At 41.0% G+C, this 21,553-nt stretch overlaps 1 protein-coding gene across 4 annotated transcripts in view; it reads right to left on the bottom strand.

Annotated features, from left to right (window-relative positions):
* The window catches only part of NFYC (nuclear transcription factor Y subunit gamma), a 299,824-nt gene that overhangs the window by 149,646 nt on the left and 128,625 nt on the right, over nt 1-21,553 (bottom strand). For 3 of the 4 annotated variants that reach the window (XM_053707222.1, XM_053707224.1, XM_053707223.1), the window contains exon 3: nt 2,783-2,892. In XM_053707222.1, coding sequence (XP_053563197.1) covers nt 2,783-2,884 — 102 coding nt within the window. In that variant the 5' untranslated portion in view covers nt 2,885-2,892. Of the gene's footprint in view, nt 1-2,782; nt 2,893-21,553 lie in introns of those variants that run through there. The other variant, XM_053707225.1, reaches the window with a different exon arrangement.

The raw sequence follows: 21,553 nt of genomic DNA, 5'->3' as shown, positions 1-21,553 counted from the left end.
CAAAACGTCAAAAACCGGTAAAAAAATGTTTAGCACCTTGCCACAGCTCTGCTGTGGCGCCTACCTGCCCTTTAGGGACGATTTGTGGGGGAAAAAACTTCTTTACAGCCCTCAAACACAGTAGGAACCTCTGGATAAGCAGCTGGATGTCTGAGGAAAAGAAACTGCGCAACTGAGGCGCGAAAAATAGGCCCCTCCCACCTCACTCAATGTTATGGGGCCTAAAAGAAACACCACAGAGTGTTTCTTAAACTAGCCATGTGGGTTAATAAACCTTAAACAAGCTACAATGACCCCTTAAAGTCCCTCAAAAAAACTTTATATTTTGCATTTTTTATAAAAAACAAAAACGTTTTTTCCTATCAGTGTCACCAGTAACTAATGAGCCCTTTATGCAAGCTGGGATTCCTACTAAGTGTCTGAATACAGCTTACCCTTCCCTCATGGGGATATTGCCAGCCTTTTCTAGAATTAACACTGTCTATCTAGAAAAAAATAGACTGAACATACCTCAATGCAGTTTAGCCTGCAAACCGTTCCCCCAACTGAAGTTTTCCTGTACTATTCAGCCCTTGTGAGATCAGCAGTGGATCTTAGTTACAAAATGCTAAGATCATCATCCTCCTTGCAGAAATCTTCATCCCTTTTCTGCCAGAGAGTAAAAATAGTACACACCGGTACCATTTAAAATAACAAACTTTTGCTTGAGAAAATAAAAACTAACATTTTTGTCACCACACTCACTTTACCCTTCCTAGTACTCAGAGTAGGCAAAGAGAATGACTAGGGGGTGGAGCTAAGGGAGGAGCTATATAGACAGCTCTGCTGTGGGTGCTCTCTTTGCCCCTTCCTGTAAGGAAGGAGAATATCCCACAAGTATGGATGAATCCGTGGACTCGATACATCTTACAAGAGAAATTACAATTTCCCTATCTTAAATTAAAACTCACCTGTCAAATTAAATAAATTAATTTTAAACAATTAAACTAAAATAATTATTAAACTACAATTAAACTAACTACCAATTAAACTAAACTGCACATTAAAAAAATCCTAACACTACTCTAAAAAGTACAAAAAAGTATCTAATTACAAAAAAAATTACAAAAAAAATATCAAACACTAAATAACCAAAAATAAGAAACAAATTATCAAAAATAAAGTATTTCACCTAATCTAATAGCCCTATCAAAATAAAAAAGCCCCCCCCCCCCAAAAAAAAAAAATTAAAAAACCCTAGCCTACAATAAAATACCAATGGCCTTTTGTGGGGCATTGCCCCAAAGATGACAGCTTTTTTACCTGAATTTTTTTTTACAAACACCCCCCCCCCCAACAGTAAAACCCACAACCAACCCTGCAAATAAAATAACTATCTAAAAAAAACTAAGCTCCCCATTGCCCTGAAAAGAGCATTTGTATGGGCATTGCCCTTAAACCTGCAATATTAGAACAGCTAATAGGATTTTAGCAGCTCTAATCCTATTGGCTGATTGAAATCTTTCAGCCAATAGGAATGCAAGGGACACCATCTTGGATGACGTCACTTGCATTCAAGTTCCAGTTTACGGTGGCGAACGTATGAAGAGGATGCTCCACGCCGGATGCCTTCAGGATGGACCCGCTCCGCACCGGATGGATGAAGATAGAAGATGCCGTCTGGATGAAGACTTCTTGCCGCCTGGATGGATCCTTCAAGCTGGACTTCAAGAACTGTAAGTGGATCATCGGGGGTTAGTGTTAGGTTTTTGTTTTTTTAGGGTTTTTTTGGGTGGGTTTTATTTTTAGTTTAGGGTCTGGGCATTTAAAAGAGCTAAATGGCCATAAAAATTTTCAGAGCATGTATAAAGAATTTTAAAAATATCCCCACCTACTGCATATGACATATTCTTCTAAAGTGCAAGTCTCCAAGACCTAGAAGACAAAAGTACTTACCTGCAGTCTAGCTGTTGGCAGGAAGACAGTTCGCACATACTCCTTACAGAGGCCTGTAGAAAAAGAAACGAGTAACCAACTCTGGCTTTCTGTACTACGGACAGCAATGTGTTCGGAAACAAAGCAAGGACTACCTCACAACTTCCTAACTGCTTAAAAGCCACCACTACTCTACTGAAGAGATTGACGTGGACCCAAATCCTTGTTCGCAGGGAAAAGTACCCGAAAAAGGAATTCATTTCTTCAGGCACCAAACTTCACCTCCTCCATTGACAGAGGCAAAGAGAATGACTGGGGATTATGAGTAGGGGAGTGACACTTTGCTTCCTCCTGCTGGCCAGGAGTAATATTCCCACTAGTAATTGAATGATGATGTGGACTCTCCATATCTTAGGAAAGAAAACTACTTTTAATATTATTGAGTTGTGAGCTTCCCTCTGCCCCTTCCATTTACTTTTCTGTAGTGTAGTGACATAGAGAGCAGTCCCACACACTCTATACGTAGCTCTCACTCACAGAGACGCTTACACAGTTATCCTTGTAAACAGTGAATCGTTACATCAATAAGAGAGTCGTGTGACAACACTAGTGATTGGGTGAACACAAACAAAATAACCCAAGAAGATAAATACTTCATTAAGTGGGGCAGGCAGGGGATAAAAAGATAAAAAGTAAGAAAAATTTAAAAAAAAATTTTTTTGCATTTTACATGCAAAAAAAATATATATATACATATCAAACTATTTTATAATAAGCAAACAGTTCAACTTTACTATCACTTTAAGATGCAGGGATGTGAATTGCTTTCATATAATAATGGATAATTAAAATAATTCCCAGTTCTTACCACAGTTAAATTGCGGATATCGTCCATGACTCTTGGCCAGAAAGACTGTAAACTCTGCTGAGCATCACTGCTGCCTGTACTGAACCCTCCATCTGCAGACATGGTTAAATCTAAAATAAAAATAGGAAAAATTAAATCAAATGCTGAATAAAAAAAAAAGCACAGCTTTTCATAACATAGAAATGAATGGACTTGTCCTGTACGAGGAGAGTTTCTGAAGCTGTATGAGAAGAAATGGATTACAGTAATTTAATTCTACATTGAGAAGCTAGGAGACTCGTTAATTCTGCAGTTAAACCACAAACCCACCATAACGGGTAGCTGATTCTAGCTCAGTAGAAAAGGCTTGCAGTGCTCGGCTCTGCAGCTTCATGCACATCCGCAATGCACTATTGGATCCTAACAAAGGAATTATTCAAAGTGGAGCACTGGCTGCATGAGCATGAGTAACAGGACAAGGATTTTTTGAAGGAAATGTGCACTAGTTATCATATATGTTGTAAACATTAATACGCTTCCGTGGTAGTGGAATTTCCACCTCACACATAATCTATCTCCAGCACATACCTACTGTACCCCATAACACACTCAGTATAATAAATTTGCTTCATAAAGGATGGCCTAGCAGTAATCACATCTTGTACACTGAAGACTTAATATTACATTTTCACAATGTTAATATATAATGTATATATAGGTTTTAATAAATTCAAATCCAGGATCCTTGGAATACTTTTGAAATTGAGATATTAACGATATTTTGAATACCCTACTGACCTAAGGACCCCATTAGAGGCACAGTAAACACTTTGTAATTACACATTATCATATCAGTCAAGTCAGAAGAGCATTTTTTTCCCTCAGTATACAGGCAAAAAACATTTCCAAATTCAAGCAGCAGAGAGGAAAGGGGCTTATACAGGATCTGTTGATATAAAAAGTTTGAGATTATATACAGGTATAAAACCCTTTTCGCAAACTGCTTGGGACTGGAAATGGCTTGGATTTTAGAATAGTTTGGATTTTGGAATATTTGCATCTGTAAAATGGGACAGTTTGGAGAGGGTTTGAAACCAAGTGTAAACAACTACAGCAATACCTTGTTTTATTGCGTTTCGCAGATATTGCTCTTTTTATAAATCTTGTGGCAACCGTGTAGAGAGCAAGTCTATCTGCGCCATTTTACAAACATATATACACATATAAAACACATGAATACAAATATATACAGACCTGGAGCAAAAAGATTATGACTCACTGCAGGGTCGGCTCCAAAGGGGGGGTGGGCAATGCCGACCCAAATGGAATGCTGTACCCCCTCAAAACACAGGATTTAAAAAAAAAAAAAAAAATTTACATTTTTTTTTTGCCCCGCACCTATTCTGGGGGCGGAGCTTGTGCGCGCTCAAATGTGCACTCAGTCAGTGCAGTGGAAGGCTGGGGTATGACTTAGATTTAGCTATACCTATTTCACAATAGGTGGCTGGCTGCTGGCGCTGCTGAAGATTGATTGATCCAGCCGGCCTCACGTGATGACGCTGCGTTCTCCAGCTCGGCTCCCTGACACTCATCATGACTCATCACTTCCTCCCACCCAGAGTCCCAGCGCGGGAAGAGTGAGAGCCGAGTGAGAGGGAATCAGCGCAAGGTGATGCAAGGAGGAAAGAAGCAGCAAGACTAGGCTGGTCACGGTGAGAAAAAACATCACATTCAGCAGTGATGTAATTTAGATTTGTTTTACTCAGTCAGTCTAAGTGTACGGTGTATTATGCACTAGGCACACATTCACAAGGCATTTACATATGGCAGCAGATGTTTTGGAGGCAGCAGCTGAAGCATTGCTCTAAGGCAGCTGTAGTGCAGGCAGGTACTTTTTATGGGTAATTTTCCCCATCCTCACCTCTGAGTGCACATATCAGACCTAGCTGTCTTGCTGCCTCCTATGTATTATACAAAGCAGCAAGCTCAGATAACAAATAATGAATACGGCAAAATGTATTATCTGGCTTGGTCCCTTCCAGCTAAAGTACCAATATAATCACAGCCCTCACATAACAGGTCCTTCAGCCGGATGGGATCTAGCTTCAAACGTCTCTGTAAGTGTGAGACTGAGGGAACCTTCTTGCAATATGATAAGGTACTGAGGAGGGGTTGTGTATATAAGGGAATGGGGAGGCTGTGTGTATGTGTGTGGCAGAGGGAACCTCTCTATAATGTTATAAATTTGTGTATAAGGTGTGTGACTGAGTGTGTCCGTCAAAGAGAATCTCTCTATAATATTATTTATAAGAGGAATGATATTTATATTTATTTAAAGTACTGGGGAGTGAGCTGTGTGTGTGTGAGAGAGACAGGGGGAACCACTCTATAATATTATATATCTGTATATAAAGGTACTGGGGAGTGAGCTGTGTATGTGAGAGAGACAGAGGGAACCTCTGTATAATATTATATATATGTATATAAGGGATGATATTTATATTTATTTAAGGTACTGGGGAGGGGGCTGTGTGTGTGGGAGGCAGAGGAAACCTCTTTATAATATTATATATATGTATATAAGGGATGATATTTATATTTATTTAAGGTACTGGGGAGGGGGCTGTGTGTGGGAGGCAGAGGAAACCTCTTTATAATATTATATATATGTATATAAGGGATGATATTTATATTTATTTAAGGTACTGGGGAGGGGGCTGTGTGTGTGGGAGGCAGAGGAAACCTCTTTATAATATAATAAATATATATATATGTATATAAGGGATGATATTTATATTTATTTAAGGTACTGGGGAGGGGGGCTGTGTGTGGGAGGCAGAGGGAACCTCTTTATAATTTTATATATATGTATATAAGGAATGATATTTATATTTATTTAAGGGGACTGGGGAGTGAGCTGTGTGTGGGAAGACAGAGGGAACCTCTTTATAATATTATATATATATATATATATATATATATATATATATATATATATATATATATAAAAGGGATGGTATTTATATTTATTTAAGGTACTGGGGAGGGGGCTGTGTGTGTGGGAAGCAGAGGGAACCTCTTTATAATTTTATATATATGTCTATAAGGGATGATATTATATTTAAGGTACTGGGGAGGGGGCTGTGTGTGTGGGAGACAGAGGGAACCTCTTTATAATTTTATATATATGTATATAAGTGATGATATTTATATTTATTTAAGGTACTGGGGAGGGGGCTGTGTGTGTGGGAGACACAGGGAACCTCTTTATAATATTATATATATGACTAAAAGGGATGATATTTATATTTATTTAAGGTACTGGGGAGGGGTCTGTGTGTGTGGGAGACAGAGGGAACTTCTTTATAATTTTATATATATATATATATATATATATATATATATATATATATATATATGTATATAAGGGATGATATTTATATTTATTTAAGGTACTGGGGAGGGGGCTGTGTCCCTGCATCTTCATTAGTAATTTTCTCATCCTGCATATGCATGTAGGCTTAATTCAACCCACCTGATTGTAAGCAAGTGTTTTTGCAAGCCCTAGTGCACTAGGAGGGGGGAGAAACAGACTTTTTAGTGCCTAGGGCAGCACAAAACCTATATATGCCACTAACTAAATATACCACGTGTGTGTGTGTGTGTATATGTATGTATGTATGTGTGTATATGTATATATATACATATATATATATATATATATATATATATATATATATATATATATATATATATATATATAAAATTAATTCCCAGAAAAGATAAGCACAGTCTTACGGTATGATCACAGCCGCCAGGGTGCACTTCCTATTAGTGTAGACGATCCTCTTGGAAAAAAAAGGCACTCACTGGACTTCAGAACAGTATTCAAAAAACTTTAATTTATCTTGAGAGACATCACGTAACAAACATAACGTTTCTGTGTCATTTCAACACCTTTGTCAAATGTTGTCAAATATCAAATTAACGGAATAAACATATCCTAATAGAAATGATATATATATATATATATATATATATATATATATATATATATATATATATATATATATATACACACACATACATACATACATATATATGTATATATATACATACAGTACATACACACACACACAACATAATGTGTGGTGTGTACCTTTATACTAAAAAATAAAAAAATAAAAGCACAACTAAAGTACACATGTGTGTGTGTATATATATATATAACAGAATTTATGCTTACCTGATAAATTACTTTCTCCAACGGTGTGTCCGGTCCACGGCGTCATCCATTACTTGTGGGATATTCTCCTCCCCTACAGGGAAAGGCAAGGAGAGCACACAGCAGAGCTGTCCATATAGCTCCCCCTCTAGCTCCGCCCCCCAGTCATTCGACCGACGGTTAGGAGAAAAAGGAGAAACTATAGGGTGCCGTGGTGACTGTAGTGTATAAAGACAAAAATTTTTTCAATCTGATTAGGAAAACCAGGGCGGGCCGTGGACCGGACACACCGTTGGAGAAAGTAATTTATCAGGTAAGCATAAATTCTGTTTTCTCCAACATTGGTGTGTCCGGTCCACGGCGTCATCCATTACTTGTGGGAACCAATACCAAAGCTTTAGGACACGGATGAAGGGAGGGAGCAAATCAGGTTACCTAAATGGAAGGCACCACGGCTTGCAAAACCTTTCTCCCAAAAATAGCCTCCGAAGAAGCATAAGTATCAAATTTGTAGAATTTGGCAAAAGTGTGCAGAGAATACCAAGTCGCTGCCTTACATATCTGATCAACAGAAGCCTCGTTCTTGTAGGCCTATGTGGAAGCCACAGCCCTAGTAGAGTGAGCTGTGATTCGGTCAGGAGGCTGTCGTCCGGCAGTCTCATAGGCCAATCGGATAATGCTTTTTAGCCAGAAAGAGAGAGAGGTAGCAGAAGCTTTTTGATCTCTCCTCTTACCAGAGTAAACGACAAACAAAGATGAGGTTTGTCTAAAATCTTTTGTTGCTTCTAAATAGAACTTTAAAGCACGAACAACATCTAAATTGTGTAATAAACGTTCCTTCTTTGAAACTGGTTTCGGACACAGAGAAGGAACAACTATTTCCTGGTTAATATTCTTGTTGGAAACAACTTTTGGAAGAAAACCAGGCTTAGTACGCAAAACAACCTTATCTGAATGGAAAACCAGATAGGGTGGATTACACTGCAAAGCAGATAATTCAGAAACTCTTCTAGCAGAAGAAATAGCACCCAAAAACAGTACTTTCCAAGATAATAACTTAATATTTATGGAATGTAAAGGTTCAAACGGAACCCCTTGAAGAACTGAAAGAACTAAATTTAGACTCCAAGGAGGAGTCATGGTTCTGTAAACAGGCTTGATTCTAACCAAAGCCTGAACAAAAACAGAATTTATGTTTACCTGATAAATTGCTTTCTCCAACGGTGTGTCCGGTCCACGGCGTCATCCTTACTTGTGGGATATTCTCTTCCCCAACAGGAAATGGCAAAGAGCCCAGCAAAGCTGGTCACATGATCCCTCCTAGGCTCCGCCTACCCCAGTCATTCGACCGACGTTAAGGAGGAATATTTGCATAGGAGAAACCATATGTTACCGTGGTGACTGTAGTTAAAGAAAATAAATTATCAGACCTGATTAAAAAAACCAGGGCGGGCCGTGGACCGGACACACCGTTGGAGAAAGCAATTTATCAGGTAAACATAAATTCTGTTTTCTCCAACATAGGTGTGTCCGGTCCACGGCGTCATCCTTACTTGTGGGAACCAATACCAAAGCTTTAGGACACGGATGAAGGGAGGGAGCAAATCAGGTCACCTAAATGGAAGGCACCACGGCTTGCAAAACCTTTCTCCCAAAAATAGCCTCAGAAGAAGCAAAAGTATCAAATTTGTAAAATTTAGAAAAAGTGTGCAGTGAAGACCAAGTCGCTGCCTTACATATCTGATCAACAGAAGCCTCGTTCTTGAAGGCCCATGTGGAAGCCACAGCCCTAGTGGAGTGAGCTGTGATTCTTTCAGGAGGCTGCCGTCCGGCAGTCTCATAAGCCAATCGGATAATGCTTTTAATCCAGAAGGAGAGAGAGGTAGAAGTTGCTTTTTGACCTCTCCGTTTACCAGAATAAACAACAAACAAAGACAAAGTTTGTCTGAAATCCTTAGTAGCTGCTAAGTAGAATTTGAGAGCACGAACTACATCCAAGTTGTGCAACAAACGTTCCTTCTTTGAAACTGGATTAGGACACAAAGAAGGCACAACTATCTCCTGGTTAATGTTTTTGTTAGAAACAACTTTTGGAAGAAAACCAGGTTTAGTACGCAAAACCACCTTATCTGCATGGAACACCAGATAAGGAGAAGAACACTGCAGAGCAGATAATTCTGAAACTCTTCTAGCAGAAGAAATTGCAACCAAAAACAAAACTTTCCAAGATAATAACTTAATATCAACGGAATGTAAGGGTTCAAACGGAACCCCCTGAAGAACTGAAAGAACTAGGTTGAGACTCCAAGGAGGAGTCAAAATTTTGTAAACAGGCTTGATTCTAACCAGAGCCTGAACAAAGGCTAGAACATCTGGCACAGCTGCCAGCTTTTTGTGAAGTAACACAGACAAGGCAGAAATTTGTCCCATCAAGGAACTTGCAGATAATCCTTTTTCCAATCCTTCTCGAAGGAAGGATAGACTCTTAGGAATCTTAACCTTGTCCCAAGGGAATCCTGCAGATTCACACCAACAGATATACCAAATTATGTGGTAATTTTTCTGGTTACAGGCTTTCAGGCCTGAACAAGAGTATTAATAACAGAATCTGAGAACCCTCGCTTTGAAAAGATCAAGCGTTCAATCTCCAAGCAGTCAGCTGGAGTGGGTCGAACGGACCTAGAACAAGAAGGTCTCGTCTCAGAGGTAGCTTCCATGGTGGAGCCGATGACATATTCACCAGATCTGCATACCAAGTCCTGCGTGGCCACGCAGGAGCTATCAAAATCACCGACGCCCTCTCCTGATTGATCCTGGCTACCAGCCTGGGGATGAGAGGAAACGGCGGGAACACATAAGCTAGTTTGAAGGTCCAAGGTGCTACTAGTGCATCCACTAGAGCCGCCTTGGGATCCCTGGATCTGTACCCGTAGTAAGGAACTCTGAAGTTCTGACGAGAGGCCATCAGATCCATGTCTGGAATGCCCCACGGTTGAGTGACTTGGGCAAAGATTTCCGGATGGAGTTCCCACTCCCCCGGATGCAATGTCTGACGACTCAGAAAATCCGCTTCCCAATTTTCCACTCCTGGGATGTGGATAGCAGACAGGTGGCAGGAGTGAGACTCCGCCCATAGAATGATTTTGGTCACTTCTTCCATCGCTAGGGAACTCCTTGTTCCCCCCTGATGGTTGATGTATGAACTTGGCCCTCGCTAGCTGAGGCCAAGCTTTGAGAGCATTGAATATCGCTCTCAGTTCCAGAATATTTATCGGTAGAAGAGATTCTACCCGAGACCAAAGACCCTGAGCTTTCAGGGATCCCCAGACCGCGCCCCAGCCCATCAGACTGGCGTCGGTCGTGACAATGACCCACTCTGGTCTGCGGAAGGTCATCCCTTGTGACAGGTTGTCCAGGGACAGCCACCAACGGAATGAGTCTCTGATCCTCTGATTTACTTGTATCTTCGGAGACAAGTCTGAATAGTCCCCATTCCACTGACTGAGCATGAACAGTTGTAATGGTCTTAGATGAATGCGCACAAAAGGAACTATGTCCATTGCCGCTACCATCAAACCTATCACTTCCATGCACTGCGCTATGGAAGGAAGAGGAACGGAATGAAGTATCCGACAAGAGTCTAGAAGTCTTGTTTTTCTGGCTTCTGTCAGAAAAATCCTCATTTCTAAGGAGTCTATTATAGTTCCCAAGAAGGGAACCCTCGTTGACGGAGATAGAGAACTCTTTTCCACGTTCACTTTCCATCCGTGAGATCTGAGAAAGGCCAGGACAATGTCCGTGTGAGCCTTTACTTGAGGAAGGGACGACGCTCGAATCAGAATGTCGTCCAAGTAAGGTACTACAGCAATGCCCCTTGGTCTTAGCACCGCCAGAAGGGACCCTAGTACCTATGAGAAAATCCTAGGAGCAGTGGCTAATCCGAAAGAAAACGCCACGAACTGGAAATGCTTGTCCAGGAATGCAAACCTTAGGAACCGATGATGTTCCTTGTGGATAGGAATATGTAGATACGCATCCTTGAAAACCACCTTGGTCATGAATTGACCTTCCTGGATGGAAGGAAGAAGTGTTCGAATGGTTTCCATCTTGAACGATGGAACCTTGAGAACTTTGTTCAAGATCTTGAGATCTAAGATTGGTCTGAACGTTCCCTCTTTTTTGGGAACTATGAACAGATTGGAGTAGAACCCCATCCCTTGTTCTCCTAATGGAACAGGATGAATCACTCCCATTTTTAGCAGGTCTTCTACCCAATGTAAGAATGCCTGTCTTCTTATGTGGTCTGAAGACAACTGAGACCTGTAGAACCTCCCCCTTGGAGGAAGCCCCTTGAACTCCAGAGAATAACCTTGGGAGACTATTTCTAGCGCCCAAGGTTCCAGAACATCTCTTGCCCCAGCCTGAGCGAAGAGAGAGAGTCTGCCCCCCACCAGATCCGGTCCCGGATCGGGGGCCCGCATTTCATGCTGTCTTGGTAGCAGTGGCAGGTTTCCTGGCCTGCTTTCCTTTGTTCCAGCCTTGCATAGGTCTCCAGGCTGGATTGGCTTGAGAAGTATTACCTTCCCGCTTAGAGGACGTAGCCCTTGGGGCTGATCCGTTTCTGCGAAAGGGACGAAACTTAGGTTTATTTTTGGTCTTGAAAAGACCTATCCTGAGGAAGGGCGTGGCCCTTGCCCCCAGTGATATCAGAGATAATCTCTTTCAAGTCAGGGCCAAAGAGTGTTTTCCCCTTGAAAGGAATGTCAAGCAATTTGTTCTTGGAAGACGCATCCGCTGCCCAAGATTTTAACCAAAGCGCTCTGCGCCACAATAGCAAACCCAGAATTTTTTCGCCGCTAACCTAGCCAATTGCAAGGTGGCGTCTAGGGTGAAAGAATTAGCCAATTTAAGAGCACGAATTCTGTCCATAATCTCCTCATAAGAAGAAGAATTACTAATAATCGCCTTTCCTAGCTCATCAAACTAGAAACACGCGGCTGCAGTGACAGGGACAATGCATGCAATTGGTTGTAGAAGGGAACCTTGCTGAACAAACATCTTTTAGCAGACCTTCTAATTTTTTATCCATAGGATCTTGGAAAGCACAACTATCTTCTATGGGTATAGTGGCGCGCTTGTGTAGAGTAGAAACCGCCCCCTCGACCTTGGGGACTGTCTGCCATCAGTCCTTTCTGGGGTCGACTATAGGAAAACAATTTTATAAATATGGGGGGAGGTACTAAAGGTATACCGGGCCTGTCCCATTCTTTACTAACAATGTACGCCACCCGCTTGGATATAGGAAAAGCTTCGGGGGGCCCCGGGGCCTCTAAGAACTTTTCCATTTTACATAGTGGTTCTGGAATGACCAGATAATCACAATCATCCAAATTGGATAACACCTCCTTAAGCAGAGCGCGGAGATGTTCCAACTTAAATTTAAAAGTAATCACATCAGGTTCAGTTTGTTGTCTGAAATTTCTCCCTCAGACAAAACCTCCCTGGCCCCCTCAGACTGGTGTAGGGGCCCTTCAGAAACCATATCATCAGCGTTCTCATGCTCTACAGAATTTTCTAAAACAGAGCAGTCGCGCTTTCGCTGATAAGTGGGCATATTGGCTAAAATGTTTTTGATAGAATTATCCATTACAGCCGTTAAATGTTGCATAGTAAGGAGTATTGGCGCACTAGATGTACTAGGGGCCTCCTGTATGGGCAAGACTGGTGTAGACGAAGGAGGGGATGATGCAGTACCATGCTTACTCCCCTCACTTGAGGAATCATCTTGGGCATCATTTTTACTAAATTTTTTTATGACATAAAATACATATAGTTAAATGAGAAGGAACCTTGGTTTCCCCACAGTCAGAACACAATCTATCTGGTAGTTCAGACATGTTAAACAGGCATAAACTTGATAACAAAGCACAAAAAACGTTTTAAAATAAAACCGTTACTGTCACTTTAAATTTTAAACTAAACACACTTTATTACTGCAATTGCGAAAAAGTATGAAGGAATTGTTCAAAATTCACCAAAATTTCACCACAGTGTCTTAAAGCCTTAAAAGTATTGCACACCAAATTTGGAAGCTTTAACCCTTAAAATAACGGAACCGGAGCCGTTTTTATATTTAACCCCTTTACAGTCCCTGGAATCTGCTTTGCTGAGACCCAACCAAGCCCAAAGGGGAATACGATACCAAATGATGCCTTCAGAAAGACTTTTCTATGTATCAGAGCTCCACACACATGCAGCTGCATGCCATGCTGTCCTCAAAAACAAGTGCGCCATACCGGCGCGAAAATGAGGCTCTGACTATGATTAGGGAAAGCCCCTAAAGAATAAGGTGTCAAAAACAGTGCCTGCCGATATAATCATATCAAAATACCCAGAATAAATGATTCCTCAAGGCTAAATATGTGTTAATAATGAATCGATTTAGCCCAGAAAAAGTCTACAGTCTTAATAAGCCCTTGTGAAGCCCTTATTTACTATCTTAATAAACATGGCTTACCGGATCCCATAGGGAAAATGACAGCTTCCAGCATTACATCGTCTTGTTAGAATGTGTCATACCTCAAGCAGTAAGAGACTGCACACTGTTCCCCCAACTGAAGTTAATTGCTCTCAACAGTCCTGTGTGGAACAGCCATGGATTTTAGTTACGGTGCTAAAATCATTTTCCTCATACAAACAGAAATCTTCATCTCTTTTCTGTTTCTGAGTAAATAGTACATACCAGCACTATTTTAAAATAACAAACTCTTGATTGAATAATAAAAACTACAGTTAAACACTAAAAAACTCTAAGCCATCTCCGTGGAGATGTTGCCTGTACAACGGCAAAGAGAATGACTGGGGTAGGCGGAGCCTAGGAGGGATCATGTGACCAGCTTTGCTGGGCTCTTTGCCATTTCCTGTTGGGGAAGAGAATATCCCACAAGTAAGGATGACGCCGTGGACCGGACACACCTATGTTGGAGAAAGCTTGTACATCTGGCACAGCTGCCAGTCGTTTGTGTAACAAGACAGATAAAGCAGAAATCTGTCCCTTTAGAGAACTAGCGGACAACCCTTTATCCAAACCTTCTTGGAGAAAGGAGAGAATCCTTGGAATTTTTATTTTACTCCAGGAGAATCCCTTGGATTCACACCAACAGATATATTTACGCCATATTTTATGGTAAATCTTTCTAGTCACAGGTTTTCTGGCTTGGACCAGAGTATCTGTCACAGAATTCGAAAACCCACGTTTGGATAAAATCAAGCGTTCAATTTCCAAGCAGTCAGCTTCAGAGAAACTAGATTTGGATGTTCGAATGGACCTTGTACTAGAAGATCCTGTCTCAAAGGTAGCTTCCATGGTGGAGCCGATGACATATTCACCAGGTCTGCATACCAAGTCCTGCGTGGCCACGCAGGAGCTATCAGAATCACCGAGGCCTTTTCCTGTTTGATCCTGGCTATGAGCCTGGGAAGGAGAGGAAACGGTGGAAACACATACGCTAGGTTGAACAACCAAGGCGCCACTAATGCATCCACTAGAATCGCCTTGGGATCCCTGGATCTGGACCCGTAACAAGGAATCTTGAAGTTCTGACGGGACGCCATTAGATCCATGTCTGGAATGCCCCATAATTGGGTTAACTGAGCAAAGACCTCCGGGTGGAGTTCCCACTCCCCCGGATGGAAAGTCTGACGACTCAAATAGCTAACACCACAAACTCCTCACCATCCCCGAGGAGATGCTACTTGTTCAGAGCGGCAAGGAGAATGACTGGGGGGCGGAGCTAGAGGGGGAGCTATATGGACAGCTCTGCTGTGTGCTCTCCTTGCCTTTCCCTGTAGGGGAGGAGAATATCCCACAAGTAATGGATGACGCCGTGGACCGGACACACCAATGTTGGAGAAATATATATATATACATACACATATACACACACACATATACATACACACACATATACACTTTAAAAATAATAAATAAAATAATGAATTGTTATGTAATGCTGCATGCTGGGGGCAGAGTTAGCTGTCGAACTGTGAGGTTGCATCACGCATCTGCAAGGAGCTCTGTGTCTTAACCTCTTATTTGGAATTGGAGACTTTTTGGATTTGTCTTAACCCTATTAATTTTACATAAACATCGTGAGTTACTATTTTTTTTAAACAATAGACCATGATAAGAATATGATTGTATCATATAAATATAAGTCTGTAAATGGCTACCGGCTTTTATCAACGCCTCAAAAGTGCACTGTGCCGGGCCTAAGATCACAGTGCACTTTTGAGGCATCGAAAGAAGCTGGTAGCCATTTACAGACTTATATTTATATGATACAATCATGTTCTTATAGGTTCTTAAAAGGTTCACAGTACATAGGTTGTATTAAGTAGCCTGATATCCATTCGTTATTGTGAAATAGGTATAGCTAAATCTAATCTACAAAATTTTCAGTACCTGAAAACCTAGTATCCTCACTGCTATTGCAAACAAAGGAGATAATTGCATTGGGGGGTTTGGGGTGCATGGCTGTTTAGGAGACATGATTGAGATTTGAGAATGAGTTTAAGGGTTTTGAATCATGGTGGTTAAGGGGTGAATTGTTTTTAAGAAACTATTGCACTGGGGGTCTCAAGTTTAATGGCTCTGTTTTTGTGCACTGCATAGGATTTAGACTTCATTCTTTTACCTAGTGATTTAGCACATATTCTACAAATGTTAATAGTGGGAGATAAGCCAGCCAGAAGCTACACTTTCCTGCAGAATATGTAGGTCTGCTCTTATTTTGACTCTCATATATGCTTTGTAAATGCGTGCCCCCTCGTGAAAAAAAAAATGCCCCCCCCCCCCCATTTCATTCGTTCTGGAGCCGACCCTGACTCACTGAAGGCTCAGATGATTGGTAGTATTTTTTTAGCAATAAAGTATTTTTTAATTAAGGTATGTAAATTATTTATTTTTTTTAGACATAATGCTATTGTACACTTAATAGACTACATTATAGTGTAAATTTAACTTTTATATGCACTGGGAAACAAAAACAAAAAATAGTGCGACTTACTTTATTGCTATAGTCTCTATTGCAGCAGTCTGGAACAGAACCGGCAATATCTCCGAGGTACGCCTGTATATCATATATCACTTAAGCAATATTTACATGTCTTAATACAGCTTATACATGTAACCTAAAGAACGTTTTATATAATTTTGAATACGTTTGTATACATAAGTGTTCTCCACAGAAAATTTTGCCAGCCAGGTGGCATTATGAAGTAGCCGGGTGGGGACAGTGTAATACTTTCTGATATCCAAAGCACAAATTAGCTGCATAATTTAACATAACATTTATTTAATGATAATTTGTGCAATAAAAATTGAATATTTTTAATATGAGCTAATTTTATCTTAAATATTGGCAAAAATGTAAGCCGGGTGATCAGTAAAATCAGCCGAGTGGTACACCTGCTAAAAAGGTCCTGGGGAGAACACTGCACAGTACCATGAGAAAGATAGTACAATACTGTAATTAAAAAGGTAATATTTGTTGTTTTAAATAAATATAGACTTTATTTGCATTTTAGAATACAAAAACAAACCAAAGACACAGGCAGAGGAGATTGTAAGTTACGGAAAGGGAAACATTTTAATTAAAAAGTCTGGATGTTGATTTGGTTTTTGGATTTCTGGATTTGTACCTCTATCTGGAATCCATAGTATCCACTGAGGGCAATCCCTAGTGCAAAGGGAGCTTTGAAACTAAATGACATGACAGACTGTTTCCAGGGATGAAGCAAGACAGCTGATGTAATCTGGCTCACAGTTGTCAATATGGAAAGGGCTGGAACACAGGATTTTTCCCAGGTCAGGATCTTCTAAGACTGATGATAGCACCACAATTCTCCACGAATAGAGAAATGGGACATACAAAGTAAGAATAACCAAACTGTTGTGCCTTATGTAAAATGTGCCTCATTACACCAGAAATGAAAACAGGCGCAAACCATTAGGGTAACTGATTATCTGGGAAGATTTGATATGACAGTTCTAGCAATAAAAATAAAGCTGTAACAAGGGGACAAGTCAAAGTGAATAAAGTTAACTCCTTTATTTGTTGTTACTATGGGGTCAAAAAGCTTCATGTATTGGCTTAGGGTAGCTGTATTTATGCTGGAAGGTATTACAGGTAAGAAAATAGTATTTTGTGCTGGGGTAAGTGAAATGGACATGTGAATAAAGATGGTGAACCTGGTGGAGCTATGCTAAAACTGCATGCTGTGTCTGAATCATGGAAGTTTTATTTTGACTTTATTGTCCCTTTAAGTAAATAAAAGAGAGGCCTGTATAACTATCTTCAAATTGTGAGACTTGATAGAGAATCAGTGAGTCCTCAGAGATCAGTTTCCTAAGACCATTAAAGAAACAAGGAGGCTCTGTTTACTGAAATAGTCATGTCTAAAGGGAAAATAGTCTAGGTTTGAGATCCTGCAGGTCAATATATAACATTTCAATACATTTGGGGGAATCTAGGATAGTCCATAACATGAATTATGGAGATCAAATAAGACTGATGCCCATGTGAAGGAAGTGAATTGGTAGCTGGTTAAGAGCCAATATAGGTGCAACAGATGATAATATAATGTTGGCATTACTAGGAGACCCAATCAAAGGAAGATTTATAAGTGGTGAATTAGCAGCAACCACCAGGATATCTGGTGGTCTTGGTATGTTTTTTCATCATTCCTAAACTTCCCTATGTTATCAATCACTGACAAGGGGCCAAAGAACAAGTTGTGTGGGTAGTGTATATTACGTCCGTATTGAAAAGCTTATATTAGCACTGCCAGAACAGTAAATTTTATAATTCTTATCTCCATTAGCTGAAAAAGAATTAACCATTTTTTATATATGCCCATCATTCTTGATTAAAATATAGAGGGCCTACTTATCAAGCCGTCAACTGTGCTGCATTCGACGGCACCAATACGCTCGCCTGACATCGCGGCCGCGGACCTGAATACGCTCTCCATATTTAACAAAAAAGCTGTCAAAATCTGCGCACCAAGTACAGGGCGATGAGCAGTGGACTGTTAACTAAACAGTCATCGATCTCGCTGCTATTCGACTTTTTCACAGCTTTATTTGTATACTGTCACTAAATGCCGCCACTATACTAAACAGTTTAACCCCTATTCCGCCGCTCCCGGAGCCCACCGCCACCTACATTATGTTATTAACCTCTAATCTTTCGCCCCTACACCGCCGCCACCTACATTATGTTATTAACCTCTAATCTGCTGCCCTCTACACCGCCGCCACCTACATTATGTTATTAACCCCTATCCCGCCGCTCCCGGAGCCCACCGCAACTAAATAAAGTTATTAACCCCTAAACCGCCAGCCCCCCACATTGCCATAAACTAAATTAACCTATTAACCCCTAAACCTAACAACCCGCTAACTTTATATTAAATATTAACTCATCCCTATCTTATAATAAATTTAAACTTACCTTTAGAATTAAATTAAAACTATATTAAACTAATAATTAACCTACCCTAACTTTTATACTAAAAATACAATAAGCTACAAATTAAATTAACTATATTATATATTTAAAAACCTAACCCTACTCAAATAATTTAATTCTACAATTAAAAATTACAAAAGTAAAAAAAAAACTAACAACTAAGTTACACAAAATAAAAAAGAAATTATCAAAGATTTAAACTAATTACACCTAATCTAAGAGCCCTATGAAAAAAAAGCCCCCCCAAAATAAAAAAAAACAATCTAACCTACAATAAACTGCAAATAGCCATTAAAAGGGCCTTTGCGGGGCATTGCCCCAAAGAAATCAGCTCTTTTACCTGTAAATAAAAAAACTGAATTTATGCTTACCTGATAAATTTCTTTCTCTTACGGTGTATCCGGTCCACGGCTTCATCCTTACTTGTGGGATATTCTCAATCCCTACAGGAAGTGGCAAAGAGAGCACACAGCAGAGCTGTCCATATAGCTCCCCTCAGGCTCCGCCCCCCCAGTCATTCGACCGACGGTTAGGAGAAAAAGGAGAACCATAGGGTGCAGTGGTGACTGTAGTTTACAAAAATAAATTTAAACCTGACTAAATTGCCAGGGTGGGCCGTGGACCGGATACACCGGAAGAGAAAGAAATTTATCAGGTAAGCATAAATTCTGTTTTCTCTTACATTGGTGTATCCGGTCCACGGCTTCATCCTTACTTGTGGGAACCAATACCAAAGCTTAAGGACACTGATGAAGGGAGGGAAACAGTCAGGTAACCTAAACGGAAGGCACCACTGCTTGCAAAACCTTTCTCCCAAAAATAGCCTCCGAAGAAGCAAAAGTATCGAATTTGTAAAATTTAGCAAATGTATGCAGTGAAGACCAAGTCGCTGCCTTACAGATCTGTTCAACAGAAGCCTCATTCTTGAAAGCCCATGTGGAAGCCACAGCTCTAGTGGAATGAGCTGTAATTCTTTCCAGCAGTCTCATAAGCCAACCGGATGATGCTTTTCAGCCAGAAAGACAGAGAGGTAGCAGTCGCTTTTTGACCTCTCCTCTTGCCAGAATAGACGACAAACATGGACGATGTTTGTCTGAAGTCTTTAGTTGCTTTTAGATAAAACTTTAAAGCACGACCCACATCAAGATTGTGTAACAGACGTTCCTTGTTAGAAACTGGATTAGGACACAGAGAAGGAACAACTATTTTCTGGTTAATATTCTTATTGGAAACCACTTTTGCGTACCAAACCTGGTTTTCTTCCAAAACAACCTTATCTGTATGGAACACCAGATAGGGTGAATTACACTGCAAAGCAGAAAATTCAGAAACTCTTCTAGCAGAATAAATAGCTACCAAAAACAAAATTTTCCAAGATAGTAAATTAATATCTATGGAATGTAGAGGTTCAAACGGAACCCCTTGAAGAACTGAAAGAACTAAATTTAGACTCCATGGAGGAGCCACAGGTCTGTAGACAGGCTTGATTCTGACTAAGGCCTGTACAAACGCCTGAACATCTGGTACGGCTGCCAGACGCTTATGCAACAGAACGGACAGAGCAGATATCTGTCCCTTTAGAGAACTAGCTGCCGACCCTTTCTCCAATCCTTCTTGGAGAAAGGATAGTAACCTTGGAATCCTAATCTTACTCCATGAGTAACCCTTGGATTCGCACCAACAAAGATATTTTCGCCATATCTTATGGTAAATTTTCCTGGCAACAGGCTTTCTAGCCTGGATCAGAGTATCTATAACTGATTCAGAGAACCAACGCTTAGCTAGAATTAAGCGTTCAATCTCCAAGCAGTCAGTTGCAGAGAAACTAGGTTTGGATGCTTGAATGGACCTTGGATTAGAAGGTCCTGCCTCAAAGGTAGCTTCCATGGTGGAGCCGATGACATATCCACCAGGTCTGCATACCAAGTCCTGCGTGGCTACGCAGGAGCTATCAGAATTACTGAAGCCTTCTCCTGCTTGATTCTGGCTACTAGCCGAGGGAGAAGAGGAAACGGTGGAAAGACATAAGCTAGATTGAACGACCAAGGCGCCACTAAGGCATCTACCAATGTCGCCTTGGGATCCCTGGACCTGGACCCGTAACGAGGAACCTTGGAGTTCTGGCATGACGCCATCAGGTCCAGATCTGGAAAGCCCCATAGTTGGGTTAACTGGGCAAAAACCTCCGGGTGGAGTTCCCACTCCCCCGGATGGAAAGTCTGACGACTCAGATAACACGCCTCCCAGTTGTCCACTCCTGGGATGTGAATTGCGGATAGATGGCAGGAGTGATCCTCTGCCCATTTGATGATCTTGGATACCTCCCTCATCGCCAGGGAACTCTTTGTTCCTCCCTGATGATTGATGTACGCCACAGTCGTGATGTTGTCCGACTGAAATCTGATGAATTTGGCCTCCGCAAGCTGAGGCCAGGCCTGGAGCGCATTGAATATCGCTCTCAATTCCAAAATGTTTATCGGGAGAAGAGATTCTTCCCGAGACCATAGACCCTGAGCCTTCAGGGAGTCCCAGACCGCACCCCAGCCTAAGAGGCTGGCGTCGGTCGTGACAATGATCAACTCCGGTCTGCGGAAACTCATTCCCTGAGACAGGTGATCCTGAGACAACCACCAGGAGTGAGTCTCTGGTTTTCTGGTCCATTTGTATTTGGGGAGACAAATCTGCATAATCTCCATTCCACTGTTTGAGCATGCACAGTTGCAGTGGTCTTAGATGAATTCGAGCAAAAGGGACCACGTCCATTGCCGCAACCATTAGCCCTATTACCTCCATGCACTGAGCCACAGAAGGCTGAGGAATGGCATGAAGAACTCGACAAGTGTTCGAAAGTTTTGACTTCCTGACCTCCGTCAGAAAGATTTTCATTTCTACCGAGTCTATTATTGTTCCCAGGAAGGGAACCCTTGTGAACGGGGACAGAGAACTTTTTTCTACGTTCACCTTCCACCTGTGAGACCTTAGAAAGGCCAGAACAATGTCCGTATGAGCCTTTGCTCTGTGAAAGGACGACGC

This window comes from Bombina bombina, chromosome 3 (assembly GCF_027579735.1).
Source record: "Bombina bombina isolate aBomBom1 chromosome 3, aBomBom1.pri, whole genome shotgun sequence".
NCBI lineage: Eukaryota > Metazoa > Chordata > Amphibia > Anura > Bombinatoridae > Bombina > Bombina bombina.
The sequence above is the reverse complement of the archived record's forward strand: the minus strand, read 5'-3'. Positions and strand labels throughout refer to the sequence as shown.